Source organism: Genypterus blacodes, unplaced genomic scaffold (assembly GCF_046128005.1).
Source record: "Genypterus blacodes isolate CSIRO-AG114 ecotype Tasmania unplaced genomic scaffold, CSIRO-AGI_Gbla_v1 ptg000052l_1, whole genome shotgun sequence".
NCBI classification, from domain to species: Eukaryota; Metazoa; Chordata; class Actinopteri; order Ophidiiformes; family Ophidiidae; genus Genypterus; species Genypterus blacodes.
The window spans coordinates 588,971-612,739 of NW_027466864.1; the positions used below are offsets into that span (position 1 = coordinate 588,971).

The window sequence follows — 23,769 nt, forward strand, 5'->3', positions numbered from 1 at the left end:
CGGCGGGATTGGAGAGGTTCAGTGGAAGTCAACGGGATCAGCAGTGCTGGCTGATTTACAAAGCCTCCCCAGCACCCACCCACTCCCCTGTCCTTTGGCTTTCATCTCTGCCAACAAGCGGCTTTCCGAGTTTCGCACCATCGGTGAGGGCGGATAGGAGAGAGGTAAACCGGCCTGTCAGCTATCGAAGCCCGGCAATCTGGCGATGGCGGATTTCAGCGCGATCCACCTGGACAACAGGTTGAGGGGACGTGACCAACGATCCCAAAATAAAGGTCAAACAAAAGGGAGATGAAGCTTAATTTCAACTGAGCTTTCGGTGGCCTGGCAACGCCTACAGAAATCCTTTATAGGGGGTGGAGAGAGACAAGAGGGAGGAAGATTACAGTGGATTTGTTGTACTCACTGCTATATGTCTAGTAAATGTCGGCAGGTTTTGTAAGCAAAGCTCCGATGCCCGCACACGTGAGTCAACCTCCAAAACAATCGCTTTGTCACACAAGCACGCGCTGTACACCGCCCAGCAACCCCCAAACGCGCACACACACACAGGCTATTGATCTAGCTCCCCAGCAGCTAGCCCATTGAGCTCACCTCATGTGGAGAAGGCCCCCAGATTGATATGTGGACAGCCTATTGTAAATCAACAAGCTTAAAATTGAATTGTGCAAAATCAATTGCGGTCCAAATCCCCCGTTGGCTGCCTATAATTCTTATCATAAATCTCCTCCGCGCACACACACACACACACACACACACACACACACACACACAGGTCCTCGTTCTCTCCACAACACCGCTCAAGCAAAGGCCAGTAACGGGGGACAATTGTCCTAAGGCAAGACTGAGACACTGCCCCTCAGAGACGATGGGTTAAATGCGGCGGACTTAATTTTCCTCGCGGGATCAATGAAGTAGAGTATATAAAGACAGAAAACGATGTTACGTCGATTACGATATTACAACAAAACCGTATGTAGTGCGATTCCATATTCCGACATGTTGCTGATGTTACAAACAAGTTCATCCTGCTGAGAAATGTTAATGGAAGAGAAGTCGTGTCTCCAAACTTCTGACATCTGACCGTTTCACTCTTCCTTTTACGACATCGTTTAACTTGCTACTGCTTGTTACCTTTTATGTTCCGACTCTTTTTGATTGCTATTAAGCCTGCTTTGTTTCATTTGCTTCAAGATTTTAAATGTCCCACCTTTGCCCTGTTTATATAGAGCACTTTGAGCTCCATCTGCTGTATTAAAAGGTGCTCCTGACATAAAACAGCTTTTTTTATCATTATTACTACTACTACATACTTGATAAGGACAATACATCAGAGTGGCAGAGACCGTATGTCAGGACAAAGACACCCAAAATCAATCTGTGGGAAGCCTGCCAACTTCCAGCACTTGGCTGTATGAAACCTTTCCCAACCATGTTTGACTTTGTCAGGGTGAAGCTGATTGGATATGTGCAGCGTGAAGCGGTCAAAGACTGATATCTCTTAGCAACACAGCAACAACCAATGGGAGGTGTGAGGTGTGTGTGTGTGTGTGTGTGTGTGTGTGTGTGTGTGTGTGTGTGTGTGTGTGTGTGTGGGGGGGGGGGGGGGGTGGAGCAATGGTCAGTTTTAACAATGTGTGCTCTCACAGATCTGTGTTCATATGTGTTTCAATTCCCAAACTGCTCCTCCTACACTCCTTTTGTAGGCTTTGATTTCCTATGCAGGACTTATTCAGGCATTAAGATGTAGAAAGCGATTACTTTGCTTGGATCGGCCCACGCACTGAAGTAAGTTGAAAATGACTAGTAGGTATGTAAGTAATTGGCATCCTCTTTTTGATTTTTACATATAAAGTGAATGAATTGCTCTGGACAAAAGCTATTGCAACTTTGAACCCAATTTCAAGCAATTTCTGTCTCTAAATGAGCCTTCTAAACTTTTCCAGCTGCTCATCATACGGATGGTGTTGGAGGAGCCAATGACAAATGATGAAAATGAGACATTGCGCGTTCAGCTCCAGAACGCCCTGATAATCTTCTGATTTCAGAAGATTAGACAGTATGTAGTGGAGCAACAGGCCTGAACACTGCTGCACTGCCCTCAAAAGAAAGTCAAATAAGTAATTGCTGGATTTTATTCATGAGGAAAATCGTTTTAAAATTTAATCTGGATCTGCACCACAATCCATTCATCTGGACCTGGACCATAAACCATTTATTGATACTCTATAGAATAATTGAGACCAGGATCCTGCCATGACTCAGCACCAAAATGTAATGGGTTCTTCCATGGCCACATACCTGTCCACTGCGTTTTGTCAAAACTGGTCTAACTGAGCAAGACTTTGAACAAACACACAAAGGCGAAAAAGGCAAAAACATGGAGAGACAGTGCAGACAGGAGGTGAACCGTTCCCTTCATCTCACCAGTCTTAGTTGTGTACAACTTGAACATGCAGTGTGATGGAGGATTGACCCAACAGGGACTGTGAGGGCCTCGGGGGAAGAAGTGACAACAGAGATATGATCCATGACCATGAATGACAGCCCAGACGCTGAGGAAACGTTTGCTACCGCTGAAACGAACAACTTCATTCATCCAGGAAGTGATCTCTATTCACGGCGGCGTGGTGACTGAATGAAGCCTGTTGCCCATTTCAGAACGAATTAGTCCAGTCTTTCTCACTTGTGTGATCTCTGTGAATTTAATGGAACCTGCCACCGTGCCGCCCCTCGTTCCTTTGGCAACTTCGCCGCCGAAAGTCTTCAAAGCAAAGAAAGCATTCTGCAACAGAGCGGCAGGCGAAGACGCATGTGGGCTAACCTCTGAGAGAGACGGGTCATGGCGCAACGCTACGGCAACCGACACGTGCAGGTAGCAGATCTGTACCTCAAGCAGACCCACCTTTCTTTCAACTGCAAAGGGTTCACACACTAAACGGCTCTGGACTGTTTTTAATTTAACTGCAGTGATTAAAATCCTTCGATGATAAGGCTGAGGAAATTAAACAGGAAAACCTCATTAAAAGTCTAAATAATACTCATCGAGGAAAAAATATTTAGATTAGAAAAAAGGCTCCGACATTCTGTGGGGTGGGGGGCAACTGTAATGAGCATGATAAAGGAAGACGGCAAGAGGGCAAGCTCACACCCTGCTTGTGTCTTCAGGCAAACGAGCTGAATTGTGTCCAGAGTGGTTGAGGAGGGCAGGAGGAGTCATAGCGTCACCGAGTGCCAGTGAAGCAAGTTTGTCCTCTGCTGCTCATATAGTGGTACTGCAGATGAAAATGATGCTCAGCCAAGGTTATATGGAGATAAATGGTGTGTTGCGGCATCATTTACTTGCTAAACTGGCCAAAGGTAAGCACACAATTAAAGTGAGAATAGAAGCTGTGAATGTCGGGGATCAAACTGGCACAAAAGGGCAAACAATGATGCATCCAACTTAATGCAATCAGCATCAATACTGTGCCACAACAACAACAAACCTTACAAAGCCAGAGGTGTGAATGAATGTGTGGGTATGGATCAATTTACAGGCCAACACTGAGAATGCGATGAAGCCGTTTGGGTGAGTGGCCAAATAATCACTTTCTTTCAACTTCCACGGCCAGAATCCTGTCGGGGTCCATTCAAGTGTTAAACACTGACCGACACCTTTACATTTACAGACAAAAGAAACTAGGAAGGAGAGTCTGTTCAAGGGAAACATTGGACTTGCATCAAACTTGAATGTTTCAATGCATCTGTTTCAAGAAATTCCTCATTTGAATCCAAGAACTGTTGTAACTTCATATGCCTTATTTTCTTTGACATCATAGCCTGGGGGCCACTGATTGAGTGAAGTGTACTGTAATCGCAGATCTGTGAATCTACACAATATACAAAACACACTGAAGGGATGGAATAATGTTGTGCCATCAGCCAACACCCAAACTACTCTGAGTTCATAGCAATTAGACTTAATTCCATTACCAAGCAGCTCACGCTCCATTTGCGAGGGGACCATTTGGAAAATTGAGGGGACAGATTTACAAGCCCATAGTTTCTTATACTTAGGGGAAGGTTTGCAAAATCATGGGCAAAGATTATTAAACTCAGGCGATTAAATAAATAAAAATTGCATAGTTAGAACTGGAAATAATGGAAAATATGGACCAGGAGAGAGGAGCCACTGTACCAAACGAAAGACAAATAAAGCCTCCTGTTTCCCCATCATCTGTTAAGGACTGTACCATTGTTCCTACCCACAAAGCAGTGTAACATTACTTTGTGCTTGTCTATGGAAATGTTCAAATACAACACAAAAAACTTCACAGCCCCTTACGCCGATATGAATGAAGATACGAAGAGAAAATTCCCAAAGGTCCTCAGGGATAAGTACAGTCAAAGAAGCACTGGAAAATAAACATTCAAAACCATGGTATCGCCTGGCATTCCTTCCAACCCTAACAATGAGCATCAAGGTCATTTTTGAGTACATTACAAATCATTACATGTAGCCTCAATTCCTCCATTTTCTATGAACACACAAACACAACTAATCAGGAAGGTCCTGGTAACAACATAAAACAACTCGGATGTATAAACTGAAGCTAGTGAACGCCACAACCTGGAGTTAGTCTGATACATTCAAAGTTTTCATTCTTGTACGACGTAATAACAAACAATATCGCAAGTGCCAAAGATACTGAAACAAGCCGTTTAACAAAGTAGATTCCGCCATGATGCTCGCGTTTCGGCTAGCGGCCACATCTGTTAACGCCGCCTTACTGTCTACCACATTCGATTAAACGACGTAAAATTAATAAATAACATCACTAAAATACTTACAAGTCCCTCGATCTGGATCTGTTTGACGGGAGAGTCCAAAGTACCGGCGGTAGAAGGCATTGCGGTGGTGGTAGCTGGAGCGGGTTCTTTACGAGCAGCCATGTTTGAGCCGATACACGCGGAAAGGAGTAAGGGGAAGGAAGTTCCTGACGGACCTTTTCCTTATACGTGGGTCCATTTTCGTGTCCGTAAGGAAACAATAAGCAAATAGTTCCTACTATATGTAAAGGCCCTACTGGGTCACGATAACACATTTTCCATTTACTAACTAACTACATCTCTAACGTACTCAAACTGAATCAATCGAATGAAGAAAAAATATAATAACGTCTTCATTATCACCCACTTAGCTGCTATACTTTTACAGTTTGCATTTTTCGAGTAAATACAAATCATTGTCCCAAAACTCACCGACAACAGATGAGGATCATAGAGGCACACGTGTGTATAACACCGCCAAGAAATTATCTGGTGGTTGCCTGTAAATTCATGTTTGAACATTGCTATTGCTGTGTCTGTGTCTATTTGCAACAGGGATTTTGGCAGTTGATCTAAATGTAAAGGTGAGTCAAAAAATGTCTGGATACCTAGATACTAAATAATAGGTCTCTCATTTCAACATCTTTATTACAGGTGGGCCAGGATATGGGTGTGTTGATGTGGGATGATGTGTCTGTTGGGGTGCAGGTGTGGCATTTCTCCATTTTTGTTGTTTTATTTTCCCTGCCTCTCCCCCCTTTTTACTCTTGCCACAGCCCATGATACGCTTTGCACCTGCAGGTACAGTGGAATGTTTTCATCCGGTGCCTACGACATCATACTAACATCAGTGGTGTCATTTGTGTCTCCACATTGTCTCGTCATTTCAACACATCTCTGCTGGTTGTGGTTGGTTGCTGTCGCTGTTTGTTGTCCCTTTGCCTTCATTCACATGTACATCACACATCCTTGCTCTTTTCCTTCTTTTGTTCTTTTTCCTTCCCTTCTGTATGAATAAAACAATCTCAACAGCCCCAAAACTGGATGCTCTTTGTAGTGGCCTATGTTTTCTGTTTTTTCAATAAAAATGTGATCATATTTCTGTTATACCAGTAGAAACACAGAAACAATTCCTGAAAGAATCACAACCAGTCACCAAATAGTTAAAACACTTTATTTCAAATCTTTACAGATGTATCACAACTAGAAGTTACCCAAAGACTAAAAACGTGGGATACTGAATGTAACTGCAACAAGTACATTACCTACATAATGCAAAAAGTGAATAAGCATAAACATAAGAAGGTACAAAAAGAAATATTACATGAATCTTGTTTGATAAACTGCCTGAATTATACATCTGAAACATGAGTTCTAATGCAGGGGAGGATTTACCAGGGTTTATGGCAGGTTCACCTTTTTCTTTGTCATGATGTAACAAGTGCAACAAGGAGGAAGTGGGAGAGGTTACACTTCTGAGTGATACAACAGTACCTTTCCATAACATGATGAGTGTGTATGAGATTGCATGATGGAAATAAGGGAGTTGGGGCTCTAAAACTTGCAGTATTTTAGGTGTTGGAGGGTGCTGGTACAAAATTGATGGAATGGGCAGATAAGTGGAAATTTTACTTACAAAATGAACAGAAGAAACAAAACAACCAAAGTTTACCAATTGTGACTGAAAAAAAGGTTGCGTTATAAATATAATTGGTTAACATTCTTCCTCTATCCATTTGAATCAAATGAATACTGCATGATTCTGTGGTACAGTAAAATCATTTATTTAAAATGTTTCAAACCCGTTCCTCTCTATACTCCTCCCCCCCCCCCCCCCCCCCCAAGGGCCGAGGCCACAACGCAAAATAAAAAGGCAAAAACTGTTCAGTAATTTAAAAAAGTATTTCTGCTGCAAGCCAAGTGTTTGAGTTCTTCCGACGTCTAAATAAGGTGGAATCTTGGTCCAGCTGTAGCGACGATGTCGCTGTAGGGCTGAGTCTGGGTCACCTCGATGGCTTGCTGCTTCTTCAGGACCAGAAAACTGTAAAACTTTGCAGCAGCCTGCTTCCTGTTGTTGTTCCGGCACAATTCCAGCAGACTGACCGAGTCGGCTCCGGTCTTGGCCATGACGCGCTGTGGAGACACGAGCACAGGAGGATTCAGTATCAGTGCATTCTGTTGACTGTGGTGACTGCTGTAGGTTTAACGGTATGAGGTTTGTCATATTCATACAGTAATCTTGTGTTTTACGTACCTGGAGGCCGTGGAGCATTTGCTGGGTTCTCTTGTTCCATCTCTTCTCCTCCTGGTCTTGGTCTCCAGTCTGACCATCCTCGTCCTATGAATAGATAATAGAGCCATCAGCACTGTGTGCACACTCACATAAGCCTCTACAAAAAGCCAAGCCAACATCTTAAAGGGACTTGACCACTGCTGAGTTTATTTGTATGCATTCACACATTTCCCCTGTTGTCTTATTTAACGTTACTTTAAAATGACCAAAGAACAAATTAACAGGTAAGAGGGAATACATTTGCCACCAAGCTGTTTATAAATAAAATCATCTGAATTCTTCCTACCTCCTCTTCGTCGCTATCATCCTTCTTGTCTTTGCTCTTTTCACCGATTAGGTCGAGCTCTGGGACAAGCTGGGTGAGGCTGAGGGTCTCCTCTGGGGGCAGATCCACCTGAGGAATGCTCTGAGACAGGCGGTCAGCCACCTGTGGCTGCTGAGGCTCCAAGGGAGCCATCTGAAAGACAACAACAGGCCAAATGCAAGTCAGGGACCGTTTAAAACAATGCATTACATTACATTACATTACAGTCATTTAGCAGACGCTTTTATCCAAAGCGACTTCCAACACACCAATGCAGTCGACTCAATGTTATTTTTCTTTGTTGATGATTTCCCCATAATTCATCAATTCAGAATGATTCAGGTCAACCTCAATTAGATGTGTTCTCTTAGATAAAAACCACAAAGACCTTCTCTGATGAGGAAATGATTAAACGTGGTTTGTAAAAACAAGCAGTTTTGAAAAGAAAATTAAGGGCTTGATTCATCCCCTAATAAATTAGCAATGCTGTGATAAAACATTTGAAGCAAAAAAAAATAAGAAAACGTATTTGCAGATCAAATACAGCAGTGAAATTTTATATATTAAATGTAATATATATTTTATATATACACATCACAGAGCTTTCAGGTGCAGGCCTCACTATGAGGAGTTTCTATGCTACTCAAAGCATTGAACTAGATAAAATATGCAACCTCAATCCCACAATGTTTTGACAGAAAGAAGAAGATAAATCTCTGGATGACAAGCACTCACAGGAAGGGCGCTCTCTTTGTCAATGGTCTTGCGTTTGACGCCACGTGGGGTGGAGGGAGGAGGCATGACGGTCTCATCGAGGGTCGTCCTACTGCCCTCCATGGCAGACGCCGCCAGCATGCTGGGCTCCTCCATGATAGTCTGGTCTGAGGGAACAAACACAAAATACATTGTACACAAATACTAATAACATTGGACACATTCTCTCGGTGCCTTTAGGACAACGGCAAATTGGTAAATGGACACTGAGAAGGTACATTCTTTGTAATGGCGGAGACCAGGGGAGCAATACCTCATCGATGGCAGCAACATTTTCTATCTTTGACACAAACAGATTTAACTTTCTCCTCTCCCCCAGCTGTGACCTTCATCTAACTTAACTCTCATTTCCTCCAGCAGTCTTACCAATAACATCTCTGTGCTGAGTCATGACCTCCTCTCTAGGCACCTCTGGGTTCTCCAACTCTTTGAGGAACTCGTCCAGGCTGTCTGCTTCGCCGCCCTTCCTCCTCTTCCGCAGCTCGTCTGGCACCAGAGGCGTCAGGCAGCGTGTGAACATCTGACGACGGAGATGAGAGAGTTTTGCTTAGTTAGAAATGTCATTTTTATTAAACTGCCAAGTCAGCTATAAAATCGAACGTAAAGACCTGCTGGAAGGACTGATGCCCGGCAAGGGAAGGGCATCTTCTGAATTATGCATCAGCAAATGATTGAATCAGTATTCTGTGGTGGCGTGTGTGGATGTGAGGACGGAGGGAAGACAGAAGAAACTAATGATTCCCTCCATCTCCCATTTCTGGCATCGCAAACCCCACCACCTTGACAGAATGTCAAAGACAGACGTGATTTTATGAATCTAGAATTTCCTTCTGTGCACGACCTGCTCGGAGAATCAGACACTCTGGTGTGGCTCACTCATTACTGTCCTCAGAGCGGCAATAGCGTTTGGAAGAGATTTTCCACGCGCAGGGATGGAGCTGTATGAAGCGACCCTCACCTTAAGCAAGCGTGCGTTCCAGAGGGGCTGAGCGGGCAGAGAGAAGAGCTTTTCCACTCCTCCGGTCTCCTTCCACATCATCAGCTTCTTGGTTGGGGGGGCGAGGTCCAGGGTGGTGACGATGTCCGAGTAGTCCGACAGCTGGGCTCTGATCGTCTTGCTGTCCAACTCCTTCACGCTGTCCACAATGAGCTTCCTCTTGCGCTTCGCCTTGGTTTCTTTCACTGGAGAAGAGACGGAACAACATCGTGTCACTGCTTAATCCCAACTAATAACTGGAGACTGGGGAAAAACAGACTGAAAATAGGAATGCTTCAAAACTTGACATGAAGCAGTGTCTCACCAGTGATGTCGATGGGTTCCAGGGCAAATGCCTCCTCCTCATTGTGAACCAGGGTTGTCTGCTCCGTCTGATCTGCCATAGCTGGGAGGGGCTCGGCTGGGCCAGAGTCGGGACTGTCTGGTCCAGCTAAACACATACAGATTACAAAAATGGCAGGCATTGGTTAAGTTTTATACTCTTCATGTGAAATAGCACAACATTTATTATTTTTCCAGCAGCTCCATCCCTTATTATGCGTCTCCCAACTAATAGGGCAAATGGATCAGAGAAAATAAGATGTCCTGACTATTAAAAGTTTTCTTGACTTACGTGACTGGAGGTTGTCAAAGTCGTCCTCATCATCTCCATGGTCTGGAGGCATCATGACACTCTCTGTAATGGCTGGCGGGTCATCAAAAATGCCGCCTCCATCTTCATTACTCAGCAGTTTATCGACTGGAAAATGTTGATTGACAATCACATTTTGTAATTACATTTATGTTCACTACACCACAAAAAGAACCGTTAAGGCCGATCTAACAGTTTATAATTCCTCACCTAGCATTCCCCCGTCAGTGTTGCCCATAGTGTTGTCACCGAAATCGTCGTACTCCATGTGATTGGATTTGTCGGGGAGATTAGCCGGGCCAGGCTCGGCCTCCAGCAAAAGGTTAGAAGCAGTGGCACCATGCATGATGTCATCCTCAAATGCACTGGCGTCACGCATCATCTCTCGGTCATCCATACCAAAGTCGGCTGGAGAGTACAGTGGGTCGGGATTAGCAAATAACAGGGCACTGAACATGCATCTTTGAAAGCATTTGAATAAGTTGTCACAGTTAGAAAGTTGTCACGGTGTGCAAAGTTACTTTCAGTGTTTCTATGCATGTAATGGGTCAACATAGTTACTGTGTCCTACCAAAGTCATTGTCCTGCAAGAGGTTGAGGTTGCCAACATCTTCCCTCATGGTGATCTCCTCCACTCTGCTCTGATTCAGGGTGAACTGCTGGGCCACATCTATGTCACTGTGGAAAGTGCACACAAGCATCAGTATGATAGCAGGCCTGGGTGTTTTCTTCACACACTAACACACATACCAGTGCGACTGCTTCTAAAGTTCACCATCATCCTAACAAAGTCACTCATTGACATCTATTAACATCTATTAAATGGTTCGTAATGTAAGATTTTCCTTGTGAATGAGGTTGTGTCAATTAAATAAACAATTGAATTTAAAAGAGATTTGTGAGAAGTCAGCAATTGCACTGCCGCCAAAACTCCAGTCTCACGATCCAAACTGATCAGTCCTAATGTTGGTATTAATTAGATGAAAGAGAATGAATAAGAGGGGAATAGCTCATTTACGTACTCTAGATCAGGAAGTGGCTGGTCAAAGTCGTGGAACTCTTCAGGCAGGGTGATGGCGTTGTAGGCCGCCTCTCTGTTCTCCTCGGGTAAATCCACCACACCTGAACACCGAAAAAACAAACAATTCAGACAACTGCCAAAGTGCTTCATATTCCCACTTCTACAATGGCATTTATCCTCACTGTGACAAAGCAATACCACGCATCGCGACAATGTTCTCGAGTATTTACGACGATTTTTTTCTTACCTGGCCTGAAAGCCATTTTGATCTTGATGAAAGCCTCATTACAGTCGGCAAGCAGATACTTGGCCTTCCTGTGGTAGATTCTCACCACTCCGAGCAGCAGGTGGCCGGATGTCCGTAGAGCCATCTTCACCTGATGAAGAAAAGACACAAAGCCATGTAATATTCCACAACAGAAAATTACAACTGACTCGCATTGTGAACTCATGGTTTGTGCTGTGAGAAAACCCAAGTGCACTTTGTGCGGTTACCTTGGGTGAGATGATGCTCTCCACACTGCTCTCCAGGTTACACTCAAACACATGGGCCTTGGTGAGTTTCTTGTCCCAATGGGCCGCCAGCCAGATCTTGGCTAGCGGCCCACGCTTGCTGAGGACAAAGTGGGCGTAGAACATTGCCCTTGCTCCCCAGACTCACTTAGAAAAACTGCAGTAGGTTTACCTGTGGGGAATAAGATGAATTAGAAATTAGGAAAACAAAGAAAAGACACACACTTGCAGCAGTTATCATTTTGTTTATACAGTTAAAATTAGTCATAATCATCACAGTGGCAAAAAAAAAATAATATTTGATCTTCAGCTTGTTTGGATGTAGAGAACTTTCCTTCACAGATCAGATAAAGAGCAAAGCAACAGCACTTAGAAGACATGAAGTTCCAGGGAATGTACTTCATTTCTAATAAATCACTAAAAATTCACTTTCACTGGAGGCATTAGGAATAAAAATTGTGGGACCTATAGATGCACAGATTGCTTTCAGCGCATCAGTAATGACTAAAAAGGTGCAGCCAAGGCAGAACAAAAACCGATTATATGTCATGGTTACATTACAGGTTACGTGATCAGTATAACGGTGCATAATCATCCTAGTAAAAAGCTCCTTCTGAACAATTATTCTCCAAAACTAGTTAATCCAGCCCGTTAATAACTTTACTGCACTTAAAAGTATTAACGGTTTGCCTGGGTTGCTCTTCTCGCACAAAAGACGCATTTTTATTCTCGCGTTTATTCGTATTGTTCATTGGCCGATAACCTTAAGTTCACTCCAAGCACGTACTATTTAATTATTAATAACAATAATTCACAATAAAGCTGGTTTGTTATTCCACAGGTAGCACATGCGGGACACGACATCGAACAAGCGCAGACTTCATTCAAATTCCGCGTAATTCACATGAGTGGGGAGGGCTACTAAGCTACATGTCAACAAGCTCTAACTAACGTATTACTGTGGCCCTACTTCAATTAATTAGATAACAAAATGCTTTTATCGTAGAAATGTTATAAGCGATGCGAGATTTGTATTTAATATAAGCGTAATACTTACTGAACGCGCTATGGGCTTATCACCAGCAAATAGTCGGCGCCATCGCTCGGAGCGCAACAAAATTAGCGCCACCGAGCTAGCTACGAAACTAGTAATGAAACATGCGTAAACTAGATGTTTGCATTTCACCTTAACTCACTCGAAAAGACATCTTCTACAAATCGGTTATTACGAACTACATTTGAACAAAACTAAAACAAGGCACGGGCGAATAAGGCGCCAGTCGAAACATGGCCATACTTTTTTTCTCCCGGATCAACACTACAGTTACGTTAGCTAGTGGCTAACGACTCATAGCATTAGAAGGCCGCGGCAAATAAACAATCGTGCATGCTTATTTTTCAACCTCAATATTTCGCACAGCAGTACTCAGATAATCCCACTGCGGTAGAACTCACCGACTGTAGTCCCTTTAGAGTGAAATGTCTAAAGATTATGTTATATCTCCCAGCGAATTCTCCCCTGTTGTACTCATTAAAACAGCCAAGATGGCGCCAGCCGCCTTCCTCCCGCTCAGCCTGTCCTTTTAAAATCAGCAGGATGTTTACAGTCAAAAATGGCGGAGGAGGAGTCTGACCGTGACGCGGCGACACAGAACCTGTTATGAGGGCGAGCTGCCGATAGGGAGCAATGTGGCACAGTGCTACCTCCCATAGACCGGCTATAGTGACAGTATCATCGTTAAAGCAGTTGTCTCAAACTTTAAGCCACAGCATACATAAAAGCCAAATACGATCTACAAATACAGCAGTCGCAAAAGGAAAAATTAATATAAATACAGCAAAAACAGCATCCTTGATCTCACTTCACTACTCTCCTGTAATTGGAAAGCATATGTGTGTATGTACATGTATGTATGTCTAAACAACAAGTACCCTTTCTTCTATCACCTTCAAACTTGCCAGAAACTGTGTTCGGTTGAAAAGGGTAAGCCTGGGGTGAAACTTGGCTTAAAGCACCCAAAGGGCCTGAAGGGTGCTTTGCCCTGGATGTATGTAAAAGTACAACTTGAATCACTCAAGAAAAGCTGAAAGAGAAACAACAGATGAAATGCTTGAACATTACAGAACTTCAACACAACCATATTAATTAGATGGACAGACAAATGGATGGAAATAATATCTTTAAAACCCCTGAGATTCTACTTTAAGCAACATAATTTATCTGTCCTAAACTCCAAGCCTAATCAAATCAGCTTTCATAAATACACAAATATTCTAATTCTAATTGGGAGATCAGTAAGATATTGATTGCCATGTTTCAAAGTTCCGGCCTGAGTTCCAACCGATCGAAGAGAAATAACATTGAATAAAATTTGGCAAAGACATTCCAAACATTTTGCAACAGGGAATATTAAATCAAGTCCTTTTTGGATAGAGTTCTATTGCCTTTTTGCTGCAATTATTAAAATGGGTGTATGACACATATTAACACAATTGTATGCAGCGGGGTTTGGATGGTGACACAGTTTTAGACTCCCATCTGTTACAAAGATAATTTTAACCAGAGAGCTGATTGCTGTGTGCTGCCATTATGTGATAGATGGAACTCAACAGCCTTTGAAAATTCTCCACAAAGACAACCAATTCAGTACAGATGCTATCCTGCTTTAGATTTTAGACACTGTTTGTGAAAGAAAAAAACAAAGCATCTAATCATCTCTTCACAGTATGCAGCAAGATATTTTATCTAACAGCTGTGTTAAAAGAACATTACAGGATTTAGCGAAGCATGCTTGTCTGAAAAACATATGCAGAGGCACACACACACACTCTTGAGATGTGTGCTGAGACTATAGTTAGATTCTTATCGGTGCACATACTGAATGAGCTTCAGTTAATCCAATGAAATGAATTATGTCCGGCTAAGAGCATCGTAATGTGCTAAGTCATAATGTATTCAATAATGTCGCCATGAGGAGTCTTCTTGATTTCTCGCCTGCTTTTCCATGAACTGTTAGTGATCAGCTATTGAACATATGCAGGTTTCAAATCACAAATAGCCTGTTTAGGCTTCATAATGCATATTCCATATCATGCACCTCTCTATAAATGGCTTGTTAAAATAGTTCTGCTTCAAGAGTTTTACCCATTTTGACGTGTGTGTGTGTGTTTTGGGGTTACAATCTCCTATAGCTCTAGCTGAGTTGGCAGCTCTTAGCCTCTATGGGATCATCTAGGATAGATCCTGTTATTTATGCAGCATGTCTAAACCAATCGTCCTGACACAGATTTATGTATACACAACAGTTTCTTGGCATAGGATTAGGCTGACACATGCACAGGGAGGACGCTGAAAGTAATATTTAACTTGGGCCTCTTCTTAGTGACTGTAGTGCAAAAAAAGTTAAATAAAAACATGCCATCAACTCACTTCCAGGCTCCCAGGAGGAAGATGTCCGACAACGGTGTGGTCGATGGGAAAATGTACTCTATGTGAGGATCCAACAGAGAATGTAGTTAACTGCACTGATTTCTGCCTAAACTTGAAATTATTCATGAAATTCTTATATCTGAGCAGTTTGAAAAAACAGAATTCATTTTCTTTATCTGCAAGGAGGAACATACAGGATTTTAAGGCAATAATCTATGAAAAAACAGGAGACGATTTATATCAAAGCTTTTATTTGTCTTTTTACAAAACTGTTTTACAAAACGGTGATTTCCCCTGTACCTTTCCACATTTATTTCTACAAAATTAGGTCTGCAGTTACAGATTTGATTGAGGGAAGCAGGCAGGGATAAGACGCAACTCTGTCTGTTAAATACTGTGTGTGATGTTATATTACATGTATTATCATACTTGTGCCAGTCAGTGAAGTGAAAACTACACAGTCCCCACAAGTACAGCAATACAAGGCAGTGTGTTAACGTAACCCTAAAAAGAGCTTGAAAACATAACGGAGAAGCAGGGGATGTCAGTAATAAAAGTGTGGTGATCATTCTTAGTAGCATTCCAGTGTTCAACAAAGTAATTCAGGGAGCCATTACGTGTTATTGGACACTGACAAATGAACTCTAAAAACCTACTATGAAATGAAAACAGGGATCCGTTTCTTGCACAAGGCAAACGGAAAAATAACTGGTAGTGTCTTTCTTCTGAAGGCACATTAATTTATCACCCTCTGGCCTCTCAAACAACAACATGACAGAGAAAAGAAGATGAGAAAATGTCATCTTACATATTGCACCTCGTTCAGCTCTGAAATGTGATTGTGTTTATGTGACTATATCCAGCTGTCCTGTCAGTGTGTTTAGTAATACTTGGATTGTTTTAGCCGTCAAGGTGAAAGCACATTGTGGGATGTGAGAAATGCCATGCAGCTCCCATCTCTATCGTTTTCACACACACGTACACACTTCAATATAACCCCCTTCTCTCTCACAATTTCTTACTTTCAAAAATGACAGGAAATATTTCAATAAACCAAATAAATATGGGAATGCATGGCATTCCTCATAGTAGAGATGAAAATACAAAATAAAAAAATAATATTTGATCTATTGGCACAAATTGGGGTAATGGGAAGAGAAATGAGCTCAGCTGTGGTTAGATTTCTAAGTAAATGTTGCTGCTTCATAGGAGAGTTTCACAGGCAGTTAGATGGAAATCATTTTGATAATGCATTATGATTTGAAAACCGATGAACAGTCCAGATCAATCAAATTACATGAACATCACTTGATATGACATAAAAACTAAGATGTATATTTAATGCCGAGTCAACTAGACTATAGTGATCAAACTGCAAAATTACAAAATGTCATACAGAAGATTGATCAACATGTCAGCACACCAGCCATTTGTGATAACAGGATCATACTTATCTTGTTTACTGTGTCTATTCAATGTGACAGCGATGTAGTCTTAGAGATGGATGGCAAACTTGCATTCATAAACATCAGCTACTAATAGGAATTCCGCTTTAAGTGTGGTACCTGCACAAATACCAACAATGTGCATTATCAAGCATATCTCTGAATTTCAATCACTGCCAGCTGAAGTGTATCATAAATGCCTGGTGAGATTTATCAGAAATCTGGCCATATTTGTTCATAAGAAAGGATGCTGCCAACTCTCACTCGCTGTGATGACAGTGTCTCCAACAGCACCGTTTGAAGCGTCTGGATGGGAAAAGCATTAACTTGTAGCCTGCGGTGGTGCCAAAGCTCTCCCTGGCAAAAACAAGAATGGGTCTTTGAGAGAAATGATAAGCAAACATCCCACTTCCCTGCTTCCAAGTTGGCTTGTGTTTCAAACAGACAACTGATTGGCTCAACATGTAAGCTTGGGTTTCCTTAACCAAGGCTTCTCATGATCCTCCATTATTCTTCAGGCCAGCGCATATTCAAGTCATGCATGTCATATTCACCCTTTACAGAAAAACAAGAAACATGAGGCAGGGTAATTACTAAAAGGAAGAGTGTGTGAGAATCAGCAGCTCTTTCAGCAATTTAAACTGGATTTGTTTGAGTTCACATTCCTTATATCTATTTCCACATAAAACATTTGTTTGGACTCTAGCCAGCTGTGTTTTTAGATTGGATTTAACAGTGGGGGAGTGCTATTGTTTGAGTCTAAATGTATACATAAAAATGTTCATAGTGGCATATACTGACTATTTTCTTTATTCATTACACTCCAATCGGGAAAGGAAGTGATAACGGTGACCTTGAGCATTTCTACCAACATCCATGATTCCACCAATAAAAAAACATTAATCACAGAGGGAAAATAAAAGCAGCAAGACTAAAAGTCTCATTCACACCCAGATAAACTTGAGGCACTGTGAATATCACAACAACTACACCAATTCTGAAGTTGAGTTTCATTCCTGTCTTCATCCACCCTGACACTGGTTTGTTTTTAAGACAATACAGAGGGTGAAGAGTGCTGGCCGGTCATTGTATTAAAAAAAATAGCTTAACCCATCCAAAATAGTGTTATCCTCTTCATAGTCATAATTATCAATAATATTCTGGCAGCAAAAACGTTCCGTGAACCTGTGCATAGTGTACAGACTGTCTTTCTCATTGGGTGCCAGCTGGGAGTCGTGTCCAACTCCATAACTTTGACCGCTCAGTTCAGCGAGTCCAGCAGTTAAAAGCCCTCAGGTCTCCTTCTGTCAGTGGTGGTCATAATGTATAAAGTGAAACCGCTTGCAGTGGCCATATATACACACACACACACACACACACACACCAAGGTCACACTGGACCCCAACAGCTGACCCCAATAATCAATGTAAGAGAAAGGGAGGAAAGGAGCAATGGAGCACACAAAGGGAGCAAACGTAGTGTCCTCCACATCTGTTCTCGTCTCTTTTTGTCCTCTCACCCAGTACCCTGTCCCATATGTTTCTACATTTAGCTCTCTGAGTAACTACGGAGAACGTCTGTGTAGCTCGAAGTGTCCACCCCCTCGCTCTGTTCCTGTTGTGTCCAGAGAGCGGAGGGGCTCTGGAAGGTTATAGCCTCTCAATGTCCCTGTACTTCTTCCGCAGTATGGACACCTGGTCTTTGAACAGGACCGGATCCAGCCTCATCTGGGAATGGAGCAGGGGCATGGTGCCAAACCAGCTGGCAAACTTGTTCATGCAAGTCTGGCGCTGAGCGAAGTGGTCCGGGTCGGCCCAGCGAGATGCCCGGGAGCTCTGAGGGTGTTGGTGAGGGAGAGGGGGGGGGGGGGGTAACAGAAAAGTAGATAACGGGAAAGAGAGGAGGGGAGTAGGAGGAAAAGAGAGGGAGAGATAGCGATGGAGACAGGAGTGGGGTGGTAGAGTGAGAGAGGGAAAGACACAGGCAGTGCAAGGGAGGAAGAGACACAAAAAATTAATAATGCATTACCAATTATTCTGACCTTTCAGAGCCTGTGGTGCATGAGTTATTTATCGAAGCCGAGCAAACAATTTTAAATTCTGATTTCCCGATGACTGATGTTCTGCTTTTCCATGAGCGGCAAACACTGATAAAGCATAGGTGGTATGTGTGTGTAAAGGTCATGAGCACAAGAAGGAATCAGGGAAGACATGGTTGTTTATTTGTGTCCTCAAAATAATTCTCAAATAAGCCAGTTTTGACGACTTCTTTCTCTTTTGCCTCACCTGCCCCATCATGGTCTCCTTGTATTGTTTCTTCTGTGTGACCTTGATTGGCGGGAGTTTTGATACTGAGGACACCAGGAAATTCATCAGGATGTCCTCACAGTTTGACATCTGGTCAACCATGGTCTTCAGACTGACTGGAAGGTAGGTGGTGTACAAGTAATGGTAGTATCTAAGTAAGAAGGGAGACAGAGAGTTAAAATACTGTGCTGATGTCTGACAGGAGAAAGTAGATCAACACAATACAATAACGATACAATAACAGGAAGCAGAGAGGAATGCAGAATGTAAGTCGAGTACTTGTGATAGATGGCGGCCCCGGTCAACACCATGGAGTAGTCATTGGTCCATTTGGAAGTGTAGCCCCAACGCTGCTTGTTGCCGTCCCAGAAGTGGCTGCGTGCGGGGTAACCGACAATGCGGTCTGGGAAACTCTGCCACACCGTGAAGGCAAAGTCCACCTGGTCCGCAATGAGAGACAAACGGAGACATCGTCAACGAGTGTGTCAAACGGAGACGTTAATGGTGTATATCATATTTTCTCAGTCTGACCTCTGTAGTGGAAAGCACAGTATCTTCATCCAGACTGAGTACAGCGTCAGTGGGGATGGTGTCATAGGGCAGGAAGCGACTGTTTATCACCTGCCATGAAAAGCAAAATCTGAGTAAGCATACTCCTTTTCAAAGAGCTGTAGACATGTGTTTTAGTTTATTAGTCAATTAGAATAGACTGTAGAACTTGATGGTTGTATTTAGACAATGTGAGGCTCAATGACAATGAAATGCCAATATTACAGTTACCACATTTTAAGAACAAGTTTAATCTACATTCTGTTTTTCCAATTTTAACAGCAAATGAATATGAGCTGTTGTCTCTGAATGTGTCTAAAATGAAGTGGCCCAGCTTTTGCAGTGTCACTGCTTTTCACGATGATCTCATGATGCAAAGTGCTCAAGACTTGGTATCTGAATTCAACTGAGCTGTGAAGGAGGGATGCGCAATGGCAGCAACATTGCATGATGAATGAAAATGAAGCAGTTATGATTCTAAGCCTACCTTGTTTTCCCCCTCGATTACAATGACGGGGACTGAGGTTGCAGGCCAGCGGTGCATGGCGGGAAGAGGCTTGTCACAATTCCAGACAACTATCACCTGCATCAAGGGAAAACATGCGTAATTTAGCCATCAATCTGATCACAGCAATCTAAATTCACTTAACTTCAGCAAATACGAAGAGAGATAAAATAGAAGTTTGTCAGCTTGGCAATATCTGTAGAAATGAAAAACCCACACTATGGCCTTTTTGATTTACTTCCCATTTATGTGGAAGTTAAGAAATTCCTCCTGCTAATGTAGATCTATTTTCAGAAGTGACACACCACCTTGACAGTTACACCGTGTTCCGCTGTATATGAAACAGGCTGACTACATCATGGTGTCCTTACAGTTCTGAACTCGCTGAACTCTTCGGGAATTTACATCATGCCCAAATTGTGATTAAAACATTGATAATGATCATTTGAGGGGCTTGCAGCAATTGTGAAAACTACAGCAACGCATCACAGACCTATATTTGTGCTTTTACAATACTAAACAGGCAATGGCAAGTACAAGGAGACAGTATCATAACCTGAGCACAGTACTGGGATCTGGCCACAGCCACAAGCAGCTTAATGACAGGCTGAGACTGGGAGACCAGCGGGGTCACCACATGAACGATCGCTGTAAACTTGGGGTATGGCTTGATACCTGCAAAACAGACACAAGACAGAAGGGAGAGAAGAATCAACATCACTGACAAAAGTGTTTAGAGTGATGATCTATAAGTTGACACTTTTAAAATGAGCATTATTCCACAAGCAATTATTGTGTATTTCTATTTCACTGGAGGTGTTTTATTCTTTGACCAAAACTTAAGGATATGCTACCTTTATAAATATGTATAATATCTCAAATAGTTCTTGAAATGACGATCATGTAAATCACAGTAAACAAGGGAAAATTTATTACTGTTCATTTTCTTCACTGAAACAATCCAAAATGCTTTTGTTCCGATGACAACTGCCATTTAGAAATGAGAATGCAAACTTTGTTTTGGGTATCCCTCCAAGATTCTTCAGCAGCTGTTAGACAGCTGTGTTTGCCTCATCACCGTTTGCGTTGCATACAGGTTAATTGCACAGGTCTAATTTGGCTTGTTGAGGAAAAGGTGCCAGTCTCAAAGTCTATAAGAAGCCACAAACAGTATCTGGCCAAGTAACCTCACACATCAACAACACAACCTGTCAGATGTAATTGTTGTGCCTCTCTGTGACAAAGCATGAATAAATGAAGATGTATTGCATAAGTTATAGCAACAGCAGTGATTCACAGGTTAGTTTACTAGAATTCACAGTGCCAGAGGCAAGGTGTGTCTCTGTGTGTGTGTGTGTGTGTGTGTGTGTGTGTGTGTGTGTGTGTGTGTGTGTGTGTGTGTGTGTGTGTGTGTGTGTGTGTGTGTGTGTCCAATTGATGTGGTTCTTCACATTCACTTCAGACATAGTGAAACACTTCATTTATATGCAAAAGCAAGTGCGTGAATATATATACTTCGTGTGTGTGTGTGTGTGTGTGTGTGTGTGTGTGTGTGCATACAGATTATTCTGGTGTGAAAATCTACTGACCCAGCTTGGCGAAGTAGAAGGGGAAGTCTCCCAGGTATGTGGAGTACTGAGGCAGGGTGAACAGACCTCCAGGCAGACTGTTCCACATGAGGCTGCTCCTTGAGGAGTGCTGCAGTACCCGGTCCTGGATGATCTGCAGGGAGGAGAGGACAAGTCAGAGAGGAAGATATCAGGTGGACCTTTGTTTTTGCACCGACATCTTCTTAGTGGTCCTCATAATGGCCAAAGTTGAGCTTCCAAATGAATTAACAACAACCTGTGTTCATGCACTTCAATAACAATCGTATCGTTTGAAAAAACAACATCAAGAGGGAATTTAACCCCAACATATAAGACAGGAAAGGGTTATCACACACTTTTACTTAGTCTTGAGCCAAACATGCATACTGAGAGGATAACGTAATTAATTATTAAGCATTTGCTCGAGCTGAGCGGTGGCTTCAGAGTAGAAGAAGCTCCGTTTACTGATTCTAGGACAAAGGGGGAATAAACAGATCCTTGAGGTGCAACCTTACCCTGTTTACAGCAAAATAGCTAGAATCCTTTGCCAATACTTGCTCCCTAATGGCGCAAAGCTGAAACCATAATACTGACCTTTAATCAGTTTTCTACTCTTGTTTCTCTTAAAACAAGGTTAAGACACAGAGAGCATAAACAGATCGAAGACAAGCTCCTTGGGGCTGTAAGCTTACCCCACTGACCATGAAATCCCAGCGGACCTGACTTCCCATCTCTTAGGACAGGCCTGTGTAACACTATCCATCCACAGCAACTAAGGATGTAAACTACAGCCAGTCAAAGGTAATACTTACATCTAACCCAGCTGAAAGTCAGCAGTGCTTTTCAGGTCCACTGCATAAAACTCATAAAGCATGTCTGTATTAATGGAATCCCCATTATGTGTCAGAGAAGCCAGCCATGGATTTGGAGATTATAGTCAAAATGATAAAATTGCAGATGGATAATGCCCACCCATGCTGGAAATATGACTTCGCAAAATCCTGACATTACAACCTCACACATTGCATCTTTATCTTCTTCCCTCGACATCACTTCAATCCCTCATCTTTGCTTTATGTGTTCTAGCCCCAAAGCAGTACGATGAGAGCCGGCACACACAAAGAGGAAGAGAGATAAATGGATTGTGACAAGAACAAACCATTGACATGATTAAAAGCCAAGTGACAGCAAAGAATGGTACAAATCACATTTAAGGGAAAAGAAACATCTCCTTTCTCAGTTTTTGTACCTAGTTTGCAGAGTTGTGGTCGATATAATGGGCACAAATGTGTGGAGCATGGAAGGTCAACAAAAAAACGAAGAGGCAATTAAGCTGAACAGAAACAAGACGCTCCTTATATCAAATCCAGATGGTGCTGCACTCTACTATGCATGCTTTCTTTTATACCACACAAATACAAATGCTCGTCAGTTCCGAAGATGTTATTGCGTTCACAGAAAATAAAGATATGCATTTGTTAGTCACAGGTTGTTCCAGTAGGCGTTTTAAGTGTGCGTGTCAGAAATATCCCCGTGGAGGTTTTAATGCATGGGTGCGAGTATCGAGTTTAACACTGTGTCTGTGTGTGTGTGTATGCATGTACCTCCAGTGTGGTAAGTACTATCTTCTCCACAGAGTTGAAGTAGGCCTCCCAGAGGAACTGAGTCTGCTGTCTGAGGGAAAGGATCTTATCCTGGTGAATGGAACGCACCGTCGAGGGGATCTGAGAAAAGACGTGAGCACATTTCAGCGTACTCACCCATTTAGAACAGAGCCAGCAACCTATAACCTTTTAGAATTACACTTGACACTGTACATGTTAAAGTATGTCTGTAGATCTTCCTAAATGGGTGTAAGTGAGTCTTTCACATTAGAAGATGGTGGGAAATGTGTGTAAATGATAACACTACAGAGAAAATGCTAATCTGGATGCATATGATGTTTCTACCTGTAGCAGCAGCCTTTCATCTCCCATCACAGCCGCTGTATTCCAGTCAATGATCTCCGAGAAGGGCAACTCCCAGCCATTGCTTAGCATCACAGGCACACATGCTGCCTGTGACACACACAGAAACAAATGCAAATGTAGACAAATGACGGTGCGTTAAAGATACATAATGTGTGTGCAGGTCTCTGGTCTCCATCATGCTTACAGTGGTGGCTGGTTTGAGCAGGATGCAGAAACTAAGACCAATTATTTAGCAGGAAGCTGCTTTTGCCTGGCTTACTGAAAACACACACACACACACACACAGACACACACGTGCAAATTTGACCTGCACTACGCTTTTTTTGACTCACGCATGGATTGCAGACCTATTGCTGAACTAAGCAGAGAAATTAAAAATAAATCCTGGTGACTCCATCTTTATTTACAAGCGGAAGCACACTCATCATACAAGAAGCAGTGTGGTTGATTTGTATCCCCGTTTATGCGTATGAATCCATTTGCCCGTGTGTGTGTGTTCCCGTACATGTTTATACTTGAGTTTAGTCCTTTGAATATGTGATTTGTATAGACCACGGAGCAGAGCACAATCCCCTTTGTCAGTGTATCCACCCTGCAGTGAACAGCCCTGGTCTGTGAAGCAGGGAACCA

The 23,769-nt window shown here is 42.6% G+C and overlaps 3 protein-coding genes across 3 annotated transcripts in view; all 3 read right to left on the bottom strand.

Moving 5' to 3' along the window:
* The window catches only part of LOC143000980 (eukaryotic translation initiation factor 3 subunit H), a 49,537-nt gene extending 44,570 nt beyond the window's left edge, over nt 1-4,967 (bottom strand). The window contains exon 1 of the mRNA XM_076150501.1: nt 4,834-4,967. Within this exon, the coding sequence (XP_076006616.1) occupies nt 4,834-4,935 (102 nt within the window). The 5' untranslated portion in view covers nt 4,936-4,967. The remainder of the gene's footprint in view (nt 1-4,833) is intronic.
* Nucleotides 4,968-5,972: 1,005 nt separating this feature from the next.
* On the bottom strand, nt 5,973-12,928 carry LOC143000942 (double-strand-break repair protein rad21 homolog A-like). The gene is made up of 14 exons (XM_076150441.1): nt 12,801-12,928; nt 11,328-11,517; nt 11,080-11,209; nt 10,834-10,933; nt 10,383-10,489; nt 10,022-10,219; nt 9,794-9,919; nt 9,485-9,610; nt 9,142-9,365; nt 8,550-8,703; nt 8,145-8,290; nt 7,392-7,562; nt 7,067-7,150; nt 5,973-6,945 (listed from the first exon to the last, which is right to left on the bottom strand). Exons 2-14 carry the CDS (start codon nt 11,469-11,471, stop codon nt 6,754-6,756), a joined length of 1,902 nt encoding a protein of 633 aa, XP_076006556.1. The 5' UTR covers nt 11,472-11,517; nt 12,801-12,928; the 3' UTR covers nt 5,973-6,753.
* Nucleotides 12,929-15,047: 2,119 nt separating this feature from the next.
* LOC143000917 (exostosin-1a-like) overlaps nt 15,048-23,769 on the bottom strand; it is a 33,709-nt gene continuing 24,987 nt past the window's right edge. The window contains exons 3-11 of the mRNA XM_076150399.1: nt 23,119-23,226; nt 22,774-22,893; nt 21,170-21,302; nt 20,137-20,255; nt 19,563-19,658; nt 19,058-19,147; nt 18,806-18,966; nt 18,506-18,677; nt 15,048-18,055 (exon numbers count right to left, since the gene is read on the bottom strand). Of these exons, the coding sequence (XP_076006514.1) occupies nt 17,870-18,055; nt 18,506-18,677; nt 18,806-18,966; nt 19,058-19,147; nt 19,563-19,658; nt 20,137-20,255; nt 21,170-21,302; nt 22,774-22,893; nt 23,119-23,226 (1,185 nt within the window). The 3' untranslated portion in view covers nt 15,048-17,869. The remainder of the gene's footprint in view (nt 18,056-18,505; nt 18,678-18,805; nt 18,967-19,057; nt 19,148-19,562; nt 19,659-20,136; nt 20,256-21,169; nt 21,303-22,773; nt 22,894-23,118; nt 23,227-23,769) is intronic.